Below are 19,415 nucleotides of genomic sequence, written 5' to 3' on the forward strand. Positions count from 1 at the left end.
AATTAAAAGTCTGAAATATCCATTGTATTCCAAATTTTAATTCAGCAGAAAATAGGTACATTACAAAAATTGACTACATATTAAGTTGTCAGGCACATGCTGTTGCCATACGTTTGTTTTATTAAACCACAGATCCATGAAACATGGGTTGTATTTCAATATTTGTTAACATCCAGGAGAGATAATAAATACAGTAGAACCCAGATAAGAAATTTTTCAATGGACTGGAGGTTTAGAAATTCTTATGCAGAAAAACTTCTTAGAAGGGAAATGGCTTAATGGTATAAAATATTAACTACACAAATGAAATGAAAAGATACACATATATAAGTTAAAGATGATTTTTAAGTACTACTTCAGAATTTATAAACATTTTTAAACTGAGGATTTCTAATTGCTTAACATTCTGTTCATTAAACCCATACTAAATACTCATTACCAAGTTGGAAGGATGAGCTCCTTTGAAATTTAAACTTACCTTAAAGGGTCACAATTACAATAAGACAGAGAACAATCCACTAAGTAATTCAGAACTGTTCAGAAAAATTAACTTAACGGCAAATGCTTCACTGTGCTTCACGTGGTCGAAGCTGTTCAATTATGGATATCAATGAAAACAATTGCAATACATCACTTCTATTATATCCAAATTTTTATACTAAAAAGGTTTTAAGGCTGAAAGCATCAGACTATGTGAAAATTGACTAATCGAACACATTAGTGCGTAGCATAATTTTAGTTCGTATTGAATCACCGAAGTAGGTGGCATTGTTTTTTTGATATCTCATATTGTGAATGCCTTCACAATGCGTTGCCCTGATATTGCAATACCTCCAATAAGCAGTGCTTCACTTATATTGCACTAATATAACTGAAGTGAACTCCAATAAGCAGTGCTTCAGTGGAGAATAAGTAACATCAGTCTTCTCAGTGGTGAAGCTTTGCTTATTGGAGGTAGTGCAATATCAGGGCAATTCGTTGTGGAGGCATTCACAATATGAGATGTAAAAAAATGATGCTATTTCCCCTACTTCAGTGGTTTACTACAAACTAAAATGATGCTTGGCAATACTTGTTCGATTACCAAATGTGTATATTGTTTAATATTTTTAGTATTAAAAATAAAGAATATCTATATTTAAAAAAACGTATTAAGTGGGGAAATGTCAATTTAATAATACACTGTTCTTTTTCACAAACTTTTTATGCGGGAAAAATTTTTACCCAGGAAATCTTTTATGCAGGAAAGTACTACATTACAATATATAGAGGTAGTATGAATCAGAGCTGTAATAACTCAATATGTTCTATGTTGATAATATTTACTAATATATAGAGGTGAAATTGGGACTTAAGAAACCAAACCTAGTACAGGGGAAAACTTCTTATGTAGGAATTTCTTATCTGGGTTCAACTGTATTAAAAAAGTTGAATTAATATTGCGTTCTAAAATATGTGCAATGAAGTAAAAAGAATTAGGTTTCATATATTATAATTAATTTCTAATTAATTAGTAAAATGTTACTTAATTACTTTTCAATACTGTTAATAACAGAAAATGAAAAAAAAAAACTAATTTAATTTAAAAAATATATATATATTTATATATCAAACATATCAAAAATAGAGCACAATGTGTACATTATTTGTTATGTTTTAGTATGATTTAATTTTAATATTTTGACACAGTGATAAGCATATGGACACAACAAGGTAAAGCCAATAAAATGTAATTTATGTATATTCGCTTGATCTACAAACACATAAATAGAAACTCAAATAATAGCCCTTAAAAATAATGGTGCAGATTCAATTCTGAAAATTTTTGTCATAATCACGATTAGAGATTGAAATTTGTAGAAGTCATAAAAATAAACTACTTAATTTTTTTGGAGTTTTGCAGAGCATGTTAAAAATATTGTTATTCAGCATGTCTTGAAGAGCTCCTATAGCAACTGGTGTTTCTTTTTTCTTATTTAATTATATTTTTCCAGTAGACATCAACCAGACACAGATGTTTAGAATTGAAAATTCTTCCATCTTCTCTTTCCAAATACCTAGTGAAAATTGTTTCAGGATCCTGCTCAGATTGAAACTTATTTTTGACTATGTGTCAGAATATTGTTTTTAATTTGCTGATTGCAGGGTAGTATGTGAAGGTTTGAGGTGGTTTTTTTTTTTTTTTTTTCTCTGATGCTATATAAGCTTGCTTTGTTGCATTATTTGCCACTACTAATACTAATATGTGCTAGTCATGTAGAAATTAAAAATTCTTAGTGGTTGCTCTGTGGAGAAATAATAGCCCTTCAAAATAGTGGCGCAGATTCAATTCTGAAAAGTTTTTTGTTTTAATAAGGATTAGAGATTGAAATTTGTACAGGTAATAAAAGTAAACTACTTAATATTTTTGGAGTTTTGCAGAACATGTTAAATATTTTTTTATTCAGCATGTCTTGAAGAGCTCCTATAGCAACTGGTTTTTCTTTTTTGTTTTTATTTAATTATATTTTTTGCCATTAGTCATAAAACCAGACAAAGATGTACAGGGAAAAAAATTTTCTTCATTCTTCTCTTTCCAAATACCAAGTGTGAAAATTAAGGATCCTGCTTAGATAGTAACTTATTTTTGACATGTGTATCAACTTTGTTTTTATATTGTTGATTGCAAGTGATATGCAAAGGTTTGAGGTGCATTTTTTTTTTTTTTTTTTTTTGCTGTATAAGCTTGCTTTGTTGCATCATTTGCCAATACTAATATGATGATAGTCATGATAGAAATTAGAAATTAAGGATTCTTAGTGGTTGCTCTGTGAAGAAATAATAGCCCTTAAAAATAGTGGCGTGGATTCAATTCTGAAAAGTGTTTTATTACTTGTATTTTTATTACTAATAAAAATAAACTACTTAATATCTTTGGAGTTTTGCAGAACATGTTAAATATTTTTTTATTCAGCATGTCTTGAAGAGCTCCTATAGCAACTGGTTTTTCTTTTTTGTTTTTATTTAATTATATTTTTGCCATTGGACATAAAACCAGACAAAGTCGTACAGGAAAAAAAAAATTTTCTGCAGTCTTCTCTTTCCAAATACCAGGTGAGAATTGTTAAGGATCCTGCTCAGATGGGAACTTATTTTTGACTTATGTGTAGGAACTTTGTTTTTATATTGTTGATTGTGAGTGATATGTGAAGGTTTTATAGATGTGTGTTTGTGTGTGCGTTTTTTTTTTTTCCCCTTCTTTTGCTGAATTTCTTATCCGTTATGATGTTGTATAAGCTTGCATCATTTACCTCTACTAATACAATGATAGTCATGCAGAAATTAAAGATTCTTAATGGTTGCTCTGTAAAATCTCATTTCTGTTTAGTGAGATGTTCACATTATGAATTTACTATTCATCTAAATGAATTATTTCATTATCCTATTATTTGTTTGAGCTATTTGCTTATTCCATTAATCACAGAGTGTCTGAAATATGAGTTGTATTCCAAATTTTAATTCAGTAGAAAATAGGTACATTGCAAAAATAATGACTGCATATTAAATTGTCAGGTGCATGCTGTTGCCATATATTTGTTTTATTAGATTACAGAAGATCCATGAAACATGGGTTACATTTGAATTTTGTTTAACATCCATGAGAGGAAATAAAAATTTGAAAGAATATTACATTGTAAAATGTGTGCAATGAAGTGAAAATAATTAGTTTCATATATTATAATTAATTTGCAATTAATTGGTAAAATGTTACTTAGTCACTTTTCAATGCTGTTAATAACAACAGAAAATGAAAAAATTTATTTAATTAAAAAAATATATATAAATATATATATATATATATACACATATATATAAAATATAAATAAATAAAACATGCCAGCAGTATAGCAAACCAGTAGAGGGAATACTAAATTAAACCCACACATAATAAAATAATAATTGGGAAGGGGGGGTGAAGATAAGGATATTGTAAAAGGAGCGCTTCAAAATAATTTAGAAATGCCAATTCAAACAAATTTTGTGGCACCCAGACTGCACCTGGTCAGAATTATTTGAAATACGGAAGCGAAACCGTTCGCTTCCATACTGAAGCAAAATTTACTGTAATGTTGCAAAGGAGTGCTGTGATCTATTCTATTATGATTTTTCACTGCTTAAGGGCCACCATTATTCAAATCTATTGCATTTTTGGTTCGATAATGCTTGGATTTGTCTAAATTTCGCTATGTAGTGATTCCCTGACCATTATTGGCCTTGTGGTCCTCCATCGAGATGGGGCATAATGGTCGGTCTATTTTATATTTTATTTTTAGTTGGACATATGTTGTAGTTAATTTTCGCTTCTGTATAGTGACATTTCACATAATTTGGACCAGGTATAATCTGGGCGCCACTAAATTTGTTTGAATTGGCATTCCTAAATTTCTGAAATTTGATATTCTATGTTTCAGCCTTTTCTAAATTATTTTGAAACATTCCTTCTACAATATCCTTATCTTCATTTTCCCCTCACCCATCTAATTTAGTATTTGCCATACTGCTGGCATCTGTTTTATTTATTTATATTTTATTATAAGCAGTGTGTAGTGGATATGCTTGCTGTAATAATTTTCTTCTCCCTTTTTCTTTCTAATTTTCTTCCCCCTTTTTCTTTCTGATTTTCTGTTTTTTTACCTTACTATATATTTAGTTATTTTATAATTTTATAGTTTAATTTATATATATATATATATATATATATATATATCAAACATGAAACATACCACACAACGTGTACATTATTTGTTATCTGTTCTAGTATGATTTAATTTTAATATTTTGACACAGTGATAAGCATATGATCACAACAAGGTAAAGCCAATAAAACATAATTTATGTATATTAACAAAAAGGGAGACCAAAATAATAGCCCTTAAAAATAATTGTGCAGATTCAGTTCTGAAAAGTTTTTTGTTTTAATAAAGATTAAAGTCTGAAATTCGTACAAGTCATAAGAATAAAACTATGTAATTTCTTTGCAGTTTTGCAGAACATGTTAAATATTTTGTTATTCAGCATGTCTTGAAGAACTCTATAGCAACTTTTTTTTTTTTTTTTAAATTTATATTTTTGCCAGTAGACATAAAACCAGACAAATATGTATAGGAATAAAATTTTCTGCAATCTTCTCTTTCCAAATACCAAATGAAAATTCTTTCAGGATCCTGCTCAAATGGGAACATATTTTGACTATGTGTTGGAACTTTATTTTCATATTGCACTTCATATACTTCAAAATACTTCAAATCAAAACAGCTTTCCATTGGAGAAGGATATTGTTATTTATTTGAAGTTCATGGGAACCATATAGCACATTTTTTTTTTGCACTTGCTGGCATCATCAGTGCAAGGCCTGACAACTCAATGAGATACAAGGGTTGTTCAAAAAGTGTCAGAACTACTCCAATTATAGTTGTTGTTATTTGATTTTTAGGAGCATTAGCAACTAAGGCCATATTGCTCCGGGAATATGCGGTGGTCATTCCCTGACCTTTCCGCATCCTCCGTATTTGGTGGTGAAGGACTTGAACCCCGGTCTAATCAAGAAGCGTGTGCTACGCACTGCTGCTCCTTCCCACCTGGCTACGGAGCCACCCTACAATTATAGTGACAATAAACATACTTATGTGGTGGATAACTTAATCAACTTTGAAACAGTGTCCTTCTGAGATCATGCACTTAGCCCCATGAATTTCCACTTTTTGGAGCCCTTCTGGAAAACAGATTTCAGAATTCTGAGACAATTTTATTTTTTTCTGGTCTAGAGAGAGAGGGAGGGGGGGGGGCATATTGTATACGGGGATTGCTGGATTTGGGTGATAAGCAACTAGTCTTTGCAGTTTCTCTTTTCTTCTCATTTTCTTCTAACTGCATTGTGAAGGTGTTTTGGAACTTCAATGTAGAATTGTTTGTCTTTCTGAAGGATATTCATGATGGATGGATGGAAAATGCCTTTACACTCACTCTACTGCACATTTGCGTTACTTTTTTTTTTTTGTCGGTGGGATGGACTCCTTTGGAATAACTGCTGTTTGGCTTCAGGATAATACCTGTAAATCCAGGTTTCATCTCCAGTTATGATATGTTTCAAAAGCAACTATTCATTAGTTGTTCGTGTGTTACCAGCCATTGAATAAACTTTACAGAAACATGCCTTATGTTCAAAGTTTTTGTTGATGGAATGACATGATTCAGCGGAAATGCAAGTTTCCTCTGTAATTTTATCAATAATTAATCTTTTTGTCATTTCTTCCCAAAATTTGTACTTGACACATTTCGTTTGTTGAAATTGAGTGCTGTGCAGATTGTGGATCACTTTCGACAAATTCTGTACCATTTTTGAAATGATGCTGCTGCCAGTCAAAAACTTGTGAACAGCCCATTATAATATTCCCATATGCTGTTTTAGGAAGATCAGAATTTTAACTTGTGATTTTTTAAATTTTAACAAAATTTAATACGTGTGACAAAATGTAAAAACATGTTTTCCTTATTGGCTGTCAATGACAGGCTTTCATAATCAAGTGAACAGCTTACTGCATGGAGATAATGATGAAACATGTCTCAATACATTGTTCTTTCTGTCTTTTCAAACTTGGATCAACGAGCATAATCCAGATACTCTTTGAACAGACCTTGTATATTCATAATGTGAGGTGCTTTGATGGAATAGCCCAAGAATAAGAACAAGTTAATATTTAAAAGTATTTAAGTACAAAGTGTTAATTTTTCAAACTTAAATTCCACAAAGAAACTTGCCACTACAGGCCCACACACATCCAAGAACTGGCAAATTTTTGAAAGGGTTAATGTTGTTTTAATAACCCTTAGGCAGACAACTCAGTGACTTAAATAAGTAGAAATTACTGACTTAGAGTGTAGTATATACTGGGTGGTTATAAAATAAGTTTCCCTATTCAGGAGACCCTAGTGTCAAAACGGTTAGAGAAAGGCCAACTCCACCGTCAATAACCATTATGGCTCTTGCAAAAAAGGAACGTACTCTTTTAGTAAAACTGTTCTACCAGAATAATAGTAACACTAATGCAGCACTACGTGAATATCAGAAACTTAAAGTTTGCATAAAGGACCTTTGACTTCAGTGGGACTTCGGAAACTAATAAAGAAATTTGAAACGACCAGGGAGTTAGGTGTAATTCCAGGCAGGGGGCGACCACGTATCGGAACAGAGGTAGTAGATGGAAGTGGCGGTCAATGGTCAGAATGCGAAACACTACTAGTCAGTAGTGCCAGAGGTGTGTCAAGATATTCAACCTTCCTTGGTCTGCTGTATGTAAAGTGCTTTGAATAATTTTACGCTGGTTCCCATACAAGATTCATGCAGTGCAAGAACAATGAATAGCCTTTGCTCTACGATTCCTGGCTCGTATGGAACTCGGTGACACAAGGGCTCGAATGACCTTGAAATGAGGCACATTTCACTCTTCATGGGGCTGTAAATGCACAAAATTGTCGAATATGGGGAACTTCTCATCCATCTGCTGTGCATTTTGACAAATTCTGTACCATTTTTGAAATGATGCTGCTGCCAGTCAAAAACTTGTGAACAGTCCATTGTAATATTCCTGTATGCTGTTTTAGGAAGATGCATGAAAGACCACTACAAAGTCCATACGTTACAGTATGGTGCAGATTCACAGCAGAGTTTATAATCTGATCATTTTTCTTTGAAGAGTCTACACCTCATGGTACCGTTGGGTGCACAGTACTACACTCTTCTAAGAGATCACATTATTCCCACTCTGCAAGAAAGGCAAATGCTTGGAGGCCGTAGTGTTCGTGCAAGATGGTGTCCCTCCCCATGTTGGTCAACAAGTGAAGAAACTGCTCTGTTCAACATTCGTAAATAATCACATTATTTCTAGAGACTTTTCGCAGTTCTGGCCGGCTCGATCAGCAGATTGCAATCCCTGTGATTTCAGGCAATGGGGATACCTGAAAGACAGAGTTTACCGTGGCAGCATACAGACTGTTGTTGATTTGAAAGCAAGCATTAAACAGCATGTAGCCAACATCCCCAATGAGATCTATGCAAAACTGTCGCATGCAGTCCTCCGTTTTCAGAATGTCATCTCAAGTTAAGGAAAGCACATAGAACAATATCTGTAGATTTCTAAGTTCTGATATTAAAATCTAATTCTAATTCTAAGTTAAGTATTCCATCTCATGTTTATGGTGGAAATTTGAACTAATATTTTTTCTTCTATAAATTGCTTCCCCATACCCGACTATTTTCACAGCGCTATCTCTAACCGTTTTGACACTAGGGTCTCCTGAATAGGGAAACTTATTTTATAACCACTCGGTATATGTAATATATTGTATAATATAACTGCAGAATAATCATACAACTTTAACTATAATTGATGTAAAATAGTTTACATTAATTATTACTGAGAATTACGTGTTTTAAATGAAGCCTGCTGTCTTTCATTGTGATGTTGGAGTCCTGCAGAACATTTGAAGTATTTCATAATTCAACATGTCTTGAAGAGCTCCTATAATAATTGTTTTTTGTGCTTGTTAAGTTGTTTCAATGTTTACATTCACATGAAACCAGACCATTATTGTATATAGCTTTTATAGTATTGGTCAACAGGCACAAAATGTCATAAAATTGCTTCAAATTCTTTTCAGATGAATACTTTTGACTTTGTGTGGGATCTTTATTTTAACAGACTGAGTGAAGTACTGGTAATATTAGCATTGTGTATAAAATAATCATGCAGCTTTACATAGATTGTTTTAAAGATACTGCAAATTAGGTACATCAATGTATAATTCACCAATCCGAGTTTTAGAGATAAACAGAAAGAAATAGTGGGAAATGGGAAACTTTAAAAATTTATTCTTAATTTGTGTATTAATTTATGTATATATTTGTGGATAATGTATATGTGTCTATATTGGATAATATCAAAAATTATCTTAAGAAATGTCTTGTTACACACAAAAAAAAAAAAAAAAAAAAAAAAATTTTTTAGGCAGCTAAGAATGTATATACAGTCAGTCCTCGTATAACATGTGTTCACGCTGCACAAATTTGATCATATACGATTTATGAATAGGAGAGCGTTATCTTACATAACATGAACCGAATTCGCTTATGCACGATTCGCCTTTGTGTTTATAAGAAATGGCAGTCGAACGCAGAATCACCCCAACTGAACGCAACTCGATAGGAATGAGGAGAAGATTCTGAAAATGTATTTGTTTTTTTATATAAGTGAAGGGGAAACACATTTCACCATAATAACGTAAAAACCAACACAATTCCAGCTATCGGTATTATCGCAAATGCAATTAGATCGAGTTTACTTCACGTTTATAACAGAGTCCACTAGCAGAAACGCTAGTGGAATCTGTCCCTGCTCAATCAGCTTCAACTTCTCGAATATCCGCTACCAATTCCTTAAATGCCAATCTCCAGGTAATTGTCCAGTGGAGCAAAGACAACTTAGTTGATTTATCCTTCTAAAACTCAGTCTTGTCTTATATCTCACAAAAAGAATTCTACTGCTCCTATGCTTATCTTTGGTGATACTCCGATTTCTAGGCAAGTTGATATATCTCTTTTGGGGATTACCATGACTTCTAATCTCTCTTGGCACAAGCACATCACAAATATTGCTTCCTCTGCATCTAAAAAACTTGGTTTTCTCTTTTGCTCTCAGCGTTACTTTTCTTCCAAACAGCTGTTATCTCTGTACAAATCGCAAATCCGCCCTACCATGGAATATTGTTCCCACATCTGGGCAGTGCCCCCAAAACCCCTCTCAGGCTTCTAGATTCCATTCAGAAGAGGGCAGTTAGGTTAATCAATGACTCATCTCTAACGGAGTCTCTCCACTCGCTGTCTCATAGACGTACTGTTTCTGCTGCATGCTTTTTCTACAGATACTTCCATCGGCACTGTTCTAGAAGCCAATTCAGAGAATTGGCTTCTATAATTCCCACTCTCTCTTTCAAAACAGTCCGAACACGTGCCACCAACATCCATTTACTGTCTAACTATAAACTGACAGAATCAACTTTTCATCTTCCTCGTTTATTCATTCAGCTGTCATTTTCTGGAACAGCCATCCTTCATACGTATTTCCAGAAAATTACGGTCTACAAAAGTTCAAGTCTTATGTCAACAAATATCTTCTCTCGTCTTCTCAACCTCCAACCTAAGCACAGTACTAAGTACTATAGGTTCTAATACCTCTCGTGTTTGGGGTTTTCATTAAAAAAATAAATAATAAATTTAAAAAAATTGTGACTTAAAAGCATGCAGTTTGTGACTTTTAAGGTTTTGGTAAGGTTAGTTTGGTTTTTATTTGATTGTTTATAAATTTTTCTGGGTATGTATTACTAAACTTTGTTCTTAGTTTGTCAGGTTCAGAAACGGAATCAGTGTAATAGTAGAACTTGCTAATTTGGTAGGAGGGGGCGGGATGATATGACTACTAAAGACATTCAAGAATTACTGGTAGAAAAAGAGGCTGGAAAAGCGGATTTGATGGAAATGGCATCAGAGATAAACCAAATCATTTCAGAGGATGGTAGTGCAGATAAAAATTCTGAAGTTCCAAATTTTGCACTAAAAAGCATACGGGAAGGTATAGACTTAGCCAAGCAATTAGAATCTTATTTTTTGAATGCAGATCCTTCGACTGAAAGGAGCACAAAGTTTGAAAGGGAGATTCAAAAATTCTTACCTCCTACAATGAAATATACAAAGATCTATCAAGCAAAAGCAAACAAACCCAGATTACTGATTTTTTAAAGAGAGCAGAAGATGCACGAAATCTCGATACTGCAGAAGGAAGTTCAAAAGGTGAAGATATTCTGCAACAGAGAAAACGTTCTCATTTGATTGAGCATCAATGAAGAGGAAGAAAATTGAATAAACTTACATTATCTGATATATATACAGTTTGTAAGATGTTTGTTCAGTTATTATCAATTTTTGATAAAAATTAGGTTTCCAATAATTATTTTAAAAATGGTGTATTTTTGTTAGCTTTTGGAACATACCCCCCTCTTTTTGTACTGGTTCTTAGTCTCGTATAATACGGTTTTGCACAACACGAGATTTTATCGGAACCTAACTACTGTTTTATATGAGCGTTGCCTGTATTTACCTATCTGCCCAATGGCAAAGAGACTGAATTAAATGTTACAAAAATGCATTAAATAAAAACAATGTTTAATAAGACAATGATTTATATTAAAAAATTACTTGAAGAAAATATTTTTAGAATGTTGGATAAATTGTATTTACTGTTTACATCAAAGAGTGACTTTGAGAGGCACCGAAGTCTGTCCTTTGCTCAGCCATTGATCAGTTACTTGAGCAAGTATATTAATATCATCATATCCATAAGCCATCCATCCATTAGTGATGTCCAAAAAGATGAAAGTTGGTGATAAACTTAGATGTGTTGTTTTTACCTTAAAACAGAAGCAAAGTTTAACAGATATTTATTTAAAGTATACCCAGTAAAATAAAATAAAATAAAATATTTCCAGAAGCTTTCGGAACTCGTGTCCCTTTCTCAACTGACAGAATTTTTAAATACATTTAAAAATTCTGTCAGTAATAGGTGTATTTAATTTTAAATACACCTATTACAACGTGGTGTAGATATGTCGACGATATTTTTACCATAATACCACGTGGTTCTGAAACGGTACTACTAGAATACCTCAACTCTCTATCCAATTTCATCAAGTTTACCGTAGAATCAGAGGTGGACGGTTCGCTCCCGTTTCTGGACGTGCTAGTGCATCGCGTAGGCCCACATCTAGAGACCTCAGTATACCGCAAACCCATGTGGTGCGGTCAATTCACCAACTACGGGTCCGGCCACGCTCCAAGCCATCTCAATAGCACTGCCCGCACCCTGTTCTCCAGGGCCTGGAGCCATTCCAGCACCGACACAATTAGACGTAACGAGATCTCCCGTGTGAAGGCGGACTTAACCAGATGCGGTTATCCATCCCATGTACTAAACAGATGCTTGTTACAGGCACAAGAGCTTACTTCCAACCCAAGACCTCCGAAGCAAGTCGGCATATCATCCGCCTACATTCCGTACTATCCAGGAGTGTCAGGACGTATCTCGAAGATCCTGAGAAGTTACAACATAAAATGTGTACAATTACCAGGTAGGAACCTACGTTCACTTGTCTCCAGTGTGAAGACCCCTGTCACACCTGTCTTACGCAGCAATGTAGTGTACCGTATCACCTGTAGGGCCTGTAACAGTTGCTACGTAGGTGAGACATCGAGACGTCTCCAGGATCGCCTCACGGAACACGACAGAGCAATCCGGCTTGCCGAAACTGACCAGTCCGCGCTTGCAGAACATTTTTGGGCTACCAACCACGATCTTGACCCCAAGCGCGACTTTGAGATAGTGGACCACGCGCGACACTTTCGCCACCGCCTATGGCTAGAGTCACTAAACATAATGAACAACCCTAAGGCATTAAATCGCCAGAAAGGCATGCGTATACATCCAATCCTGGAGACAACCGTTTTATTGATGGATGATCACTGGCGCAAGGCAGCACACGTCCGTGCTACAACAATGACGAATGAGTAACGTGCCACAGTTTGCTTGTAATGTATTTAAAAATTCTGTCAGTTGAGAAAGGGACACGAGTTCCGAAAGCTTCTGGAAATATTTTATTTTATTTTATTTTACTGGGTATACTTTAAATAAATATCTGTTAAACTATGGACCCCAGTACTCCAGGCCCATTTGTCACCAGAAGCAAAGTATTTGTAGACAATTAGAAAAAGTTGAAAATTGTAACGTGCTTTGGAAGGAGCATGAACTTGACATTTCAACAATTTGATGTAAAGCACAATCAGTTTACTTTTAATGGTTTATCGTTTATCAAGTTTTTATCATATTTGCTTGCATGGATTACTTTGTTCCCATCCTGAGAGTTAAGTGGCACTATTATAAGCAAGTATTGCTGTATTTATTATGTTGGTTTAAAATGGAATACTTTTCTTCTGTTGGTAGTAAAATATGATATTTTTTTATATGATGTGCAAAAGTATTCATTATAATTCATTATAAATTCATAAATATTTTTTGAAGTAAAAAAAAAAAGCATTAATTACCTTTCTGTGTTCTTTTAATATGCATGCATGTTTTTATTATTATTATTATTAGGTATGAGCAAGCAATAGAAACATTTACCCATTCCTGTGCCGGATACTGTGTAGCAACTTTTATTTTGGGTATAGGTGATCGGAACCCTGACAATATTATGGTGAATGAAAGAGGACAGGTAAATCATATTTTGGAAATATTATGACAATTAAATTTAAAATTTTAAAAAAAATTAACAATTTATGAAACTGGTTGATGTTTTTTGATCACAGAACTTCCTTTTCCATTTTTACAATAGAAAAACAAAAGCAAGTTAAAGCAAAGTTGCCTTGGTATTGTACCTGCACTTCAAATGAAAAGCACCGTATCTGAAGGAGAAGTATGCTGCTGTTTATTTGAAATGCATGTTACTCATATGGCCATTTCATTGCTTATTGGGACTTTGTCAGTGGCAAGCAGGCACAGCCAGTGATAAAATATTTCCACAAGAGAGATGTTAAATAGTTAAAAGTTTAAAACTCAAGCTTGATTGATACATATACATAGCCGATTGATACATATACATATTGATACATATACATAGCTTTGTACAGTAATGTTTTACAGTATTCTTGTACATTGTTTCTCTCTCTCTCTCTCTCTCACACACACACACACACTTTTTTGCACCATAAAAAATCAAATGAAATCACTCACTTGAGATTTTGCTATGAGTTTACTTGAGTTTAGCACCATTTAGCATTGTCAAAATATGTTATCACTGGGTTATCAGACATCCCAGTGATAACATATTTCGAAATGTTATCACTGGAATGATAATACATCTAATATGCAGACCCGATTTTGGAAATATACTTAAAGGAAGATATGGACATGGACCAACCCATCTTCCTGGGGAGGGGAAAAAAAAAAAAAAAAAAAAAAAAAGACAATGACAAAACTGAATCTCAAACGACACAACCAAGTACCTTCAAAAACAGTGATTTATCTTCATCACTAAAATACATATCCTATTTTCTACAATAAAACTGCAGATGACCTAAAATTCTACCCACTCCATTCCTCTTCACACCAACTAAAAGCTGCTCTACTTAATTACTCATATCGCTCTAATGCTTGTTTCTATATATCTTATGCCAAATCATGCCTACTCTTGCAAAGACCTTGAGGAGCTTGTAAAACAGTTTCTCCTACCATCTTTTTAGGAGATTTAGGAGATTTTAATAGTAATCACCATTGCAGGAATCCTCTAAATTAAATAGACGCTGCCAGCTGATTGAAAGAATTTTAGATAAACAAAATTTTATAATACTTAGCACTTATACACATATGCAACTGCGATCTGGCCTAACCTCTGCAGTTGATCATTCCATTTGCTCCCCTATGTTATTCACAGTCATGGAGAGGTCTTTTATAAATTTTAAAGATCTCGTGTTCAGCACTCACCTGCTATTTGTTTGCAATCTGCTAGTGGTACAGTCCCCAGCAGCTCAGTGCCACAGGAAATGAAAAAATCTCTTGAGCTAATAAGAATGGATTTTAGTCAGCCAGCCTAACTTCTGTTTTTGGTCAAAAGCTCCATCCATCTATCAAGTCCTTTGGCTCAGACACAATTTTAATTATTGGTGGAATAAGAATGCACAAGTCCAAATAAAGAAAAATTAAAGCCTGTAACTTATGTTGTTGAACAACTGCAATAATTAATCCCATTACTATAAGAAACTCAGGGCTAAGAGACAACTACTTGGGAAACAAGCAAAAAAGGGAATCTTGAATCTTTCCATTCATTAACAGAAACATGACTCCAGATTAATTTAGAGAAAAATTTCCTTTTTTGGTATATTCCCTGCCATCTTATTGCAATCTTTTTCTGAATGGGCAACAATTATCTGCTCCCATGTACATTGGTATGTTGTTGTAAATGCAAATATGTGGGTTACTAAGAACAAAAACAGGTACATATGTACACTATAGCTAGGAGCATAGTAAATAAATTTGATGAATTTGTAGTATTGGTTAAGTCAATATACATGGATAGATGAGGTAATTCTGAGGTGGCTCTAAATGAGTTTTTTTTAAAAAATCCCATGGACACTTCGAGCATTGAATTTATTTAACATCAAATGCAGATGTTATTGATATATCAGAAACATGGATATCAGACTTAGGAGATAAAGAATTTAAATAGGAGCACAATGTGTACAGAAAGCATAAGAGGGATGCTATTCTTCATTAAGAAACACAAAAAATTTAAGACAGTTCACCCAGTTAACATGGCCAGCCAGTGTGTTAAATCAGTTTGGTGTGACATGAGTGCTGTGAAAACAAATATGAGAGTGGGAGTATGTTATTGGTCAAATAACTATGATGTGAATATAAAGAAAAATTGCAGGATGCCTGATAAGTGACTCCCTATTTTAAAATTACTGTAACTTCCTTCCTTGTTATTTAGCTGATTTTGATGAAACCAACATTAAATGATGTATTGTTCCTTGAAGTTTAGAAAATTATTTTCTTTTACGGTGAATCATGCCTCTAGTTTTGCAAAAAAGGGGCCAAAATTGCAACTATTAGGTTTAGGAATCAGAAGGGGCTGCATGTGGACTCTATGCAACACTGGATGCAAAAAAACAATTAAAAGATTGTCATCAGAAGTTAGTTACAATAGGCAGTGTTAGCAATAGGAAGAGAACAGGAAGCCGATCAATGTTGTGGATGCCAGACAACCTTGCAACAGTGGCTGAGATGTACTCAAAGCATGAAGATGCTCTCCTATTATGCAGTTGCAATCACTCTCAGGAAAGAACTGTCTTTCAAACCATGGCAGCCACATTGCATTCTGCAATTGTTTATTGATGACTGCAACAGAAGGATGGAATTTGCGCCGACCGGGCTAGCCGGGTGGGTAAAGTGCCTGCCTGGCAACCCAAAGGTCGCGGGTTCGATTCCCGCCTCGGGCTTGGATCAAAGTACTACAAAAACCTTGGGAGGTGCATTATGGCCACAGAAGCCTATGCGCCAACAACTACCAAAAAAAAAAAAAGATGGAATTTGCAGAAATTGTTGTGACAGAACAAAGGGTAGTAGAGGCATGTGATGCAAGAAAGCATGCTTGAAAGCAAGCATGCATCAGCCAAAAAAAAAAAAATTCTTCCCTTTAAAAGTTTGTCTGGTTCCTCCTTGAATTTATTTAAGCTTATATCAACTTGAATTTATATCAACTTCCACAACGACAGATAGAAGTTTGTTCCAGCAATCAACTACCCGCTGGCTAAAGGCAAATTTCCGCACATCTATTCGAAAACTGTCTTTCCTCGATTTGATGTGACAAATTGAGTAACTATAGCTGTTTGGAGTGACGAGACTATGTTTCACATTGGGGGTTTTGTTAATCATCATAACTGCCATTCTTAAGCAGTGGAAAATCCAGATGTGTGTTGAAAAGGTTCAGAGTAATACAAAGGTAACAGTCTGGTGGAATATCATTTCATCCACACTCATTGGACATTTTGCAAAACATAGTGAATGCCAAAAGATACCTCAAAATCATGTGTGGCCAATCATTTCAAAGTGGGATATCATTTTGCAAATGATGTCCATACAAGGCTGCATAATCATTTTCCAGGCAATGAATTGGCAGATGTAGTATGCATGAATGGCTTGCCTGCAGCCTAAATCTGATGCCTTGTAATTTTTTTGTATGGGGGGGGGTTGTGTCGATGAAGAGGTTTACCAATAAAAGAAAACATACACACACAACTTAGTCTAACTACTGAAGGTACCAGTTCATTTAAGGAAATGTGCCAAAAATGCTGGGGCACATGTGGAGTTTTTTAAAGTAGTGTCAAAAATTTCAGTAAAATATGAATCATTTAACATTGGTTAAAACATAAAGGAAGTTAACGATAATTTAAAAATAGGAGTGACTTATCGGATACCTTGTATATAGACAAATAGAGTGGGCCAGTAAATCAAAATATCTGATAATAGAGGATTTTAACTTTCCAGATATTGGCTGGAACTTAGGGTTGGTCACTCGCACAATAGCAGAACTTCTCTGGATTATTGAATGACTTCTTTCTGCATTAGCACGAGGGACAACAAACAAAAGCAATGTTCTTTATGTGATTATCAGCAGTCACATTCATGCGTTAAGAATCTCCAAATAAAGTAACCACCAAGCAGCAGTGATTATAATACTGATGTGGGATTTACCTAAAGTTACAGTAGACCCTCAAAAATCTGGAACTTTCTGAATATTTCTCTGAGGGGAGTCAACCATATAAGAGTAGAAAGAGATAATTTAAAACTGGATCGGCTTCAAAAAAAAAAAAAAAAAATTATGAGACATTCAGTAGTATGTTTTTAGTTTTTAAGATGATTTAATTGCTGAAATCATATCACACTATTTATACCTCATATTAAAAAATACTGGACTATCACAACAACCTGGCAGCATTTGAACCTACGCCATTTATTTCTTAGGCAAAAGTGTTACCCACTGTGGACCTATCGGTCAGTATGGCTTAACATTTCGACTTAATGCTGGCAAACATCATTCTGCAGAGATTATATGGATGAGCTATGTTATTATCTAATAAAAATTATGAACTAACCCTGTAAACTTTCAAAATTCTGGAATGAGCTATGTCCTCAGATGCTGAATTTATGGGGTTCTAGTGTATATTGTAATGGGCAAAAGGAAGAGATTTTGCTTTAATGAAGGTGACCACATTAGTCTTAAACAGTTTTCAAATTCTTTTCATTGAGGCAAGCTGATGACTAGTGACAGGAGAAGAATTGATGGGATGATTAAATTTTCAGGAGATGCAGAAATCTCTAGTGAGTACAGACTAGTTTTCAATCAAGTCACTAAGGAGTTTAAGTTAGCTAAGGCACATTACTAAAAGCCTTTGACTAAGCAAAAAATTTTTGCTTATGTTAGCAGTAAGGATTGAACCAAATTTGTCCACTAGATATCAGTGATCCTGTTCAGACAGCCAACAAACTGAATAAATAATCTGCATCTACATTCGGCATGAGGATGTTTTTAGGGATGGGGATACCAGATGCATCAACTGGGAGCTAAAAGATTTTATGATAACTGAAAGGAAAATGGAAGAGAAATTGCTGAAGCTAAAAGTAAGTAAGGTATGTAGGGCTCATGGATTCTGTGGACAGGGGTCCCTGGTATCCGAGTATTCATTATCCAAGTCCCCGCAGTTACGAGGTTGCAAATAATACATAAAAAATGTGAAAACATTAAAAACGTAATATTATCTATACTTGTGAATATGAAGAATGCAATGCTACCAGGTTACAAAATGAAATTATAAGTCTTGCAAAAGAAGCTGGGTTCCATGAAGTTGATGATGGAGATATTCCACAATTGCTTGAATCATGTACAAAATCATTTAAAAATGAGGAGTTAGCAGAATTAGACCAGCTACCCACAGAAGAAGAAGAGGAAGCCGAAAATGATGATGCGATGGAATCACCAAAGGATAAAGATTTGAAAATTAAAGAATTAAAGGAAGCCCTTGAGAAAATTGATCAAGCACTTGAATATTTTTGTGAGAACAACCTTCTTCGTGATCATGCAGCAAAAGTTAAGCACACAGTTAATTACAAAACTAAATGCTACTGCACAATTTTATCCAAAAAAATACGACAAAAACAACCAAACAACTCTGGATTCATTCTTTATTCGTAAAACTGGAAAATAGTGTAATTTCAATAAACTTTACTTAACCTTACATTTTTCAGTTCCTTCGATCCATTTTTAGTATGTACAAGTACTTATTACGAAAATTTGGTCCCCGTTTTAAGTAGAATTTTCTGGAACCAGTTATCCTTGAATAACAAGGACCCCCTGTATTTAAAGAAGTAGCAAAAGAGGTAAGCAACCGTTTGGTCACAATTGTGACTGCATCCTTGGTTAACAGGCAACCTTTACAGATTGTAAATGTACAACTGTCTTCTACTCACAAAGAAGGATCAAAGGAAAAAGTAACTACAGACCTGTATTTGCTTCTGTTTCAAGGAAAATAATGGACTTAAATGGTTAAAGAAGTAATGCTGGATCATCTTGACAAGAAAGCAATTATATAGAATTCACGGTCTAAATAGATATTATGTTGCAGTCACAAAGAAACTGGATGCAAAATATTATTTTGGCACTTCCATGTGAAAGACTGTTATACAAATTGGAGCAGTATGGCATAATGGCAATTGTGG

The 19,415-nt window shown here is 34.2% G+C and overlaps 1 protein-coding gene across 3 annotated transcripts in view; it reads left to right on the top strand.

The window, feature by feature from the left end:
• LOC150089705 (phosphatidylinositol 4,5-bisphosphate 3-kinase catalytic subunit alpha isoform-like) overlaps window positions 1–19,415 on the top strand; it is a 291,320-nt gene that overhangs the window by 264,393 nt on the left and 7,512 nt on the right. For all 3 annotated transcript variants that reach the window (XM_090389607.1, XM_090389609.1, XM_090389608.1), the window contains one exon: window positions 13,239–13,356. In XM_090389607.1, coding sequence (XP_090245733.1) covers window positions 13,239–13,356 — 118 coding nt within the window. The remainder of the gene's footprint in view (window positions 1–13,238; window positions 13,357–19,415) is intronic.

This window comes from Mastigoproctus giganteus, chromosome 2 (assembly GCF_048544385.1).
Source record: "Mastigoproctus giganteus isolate SK-2022 chromosome 2, ASM4854438v1, whole genome shotgun sequence".
Taxonomy (NCBI): domain Eukaryota; kingdom Metazoa; phylum Arthropoda; class Arachnida; order Uropygi; family Thelyphonidae; genus Mastigoproctus; species Mastigoproctus giganteus.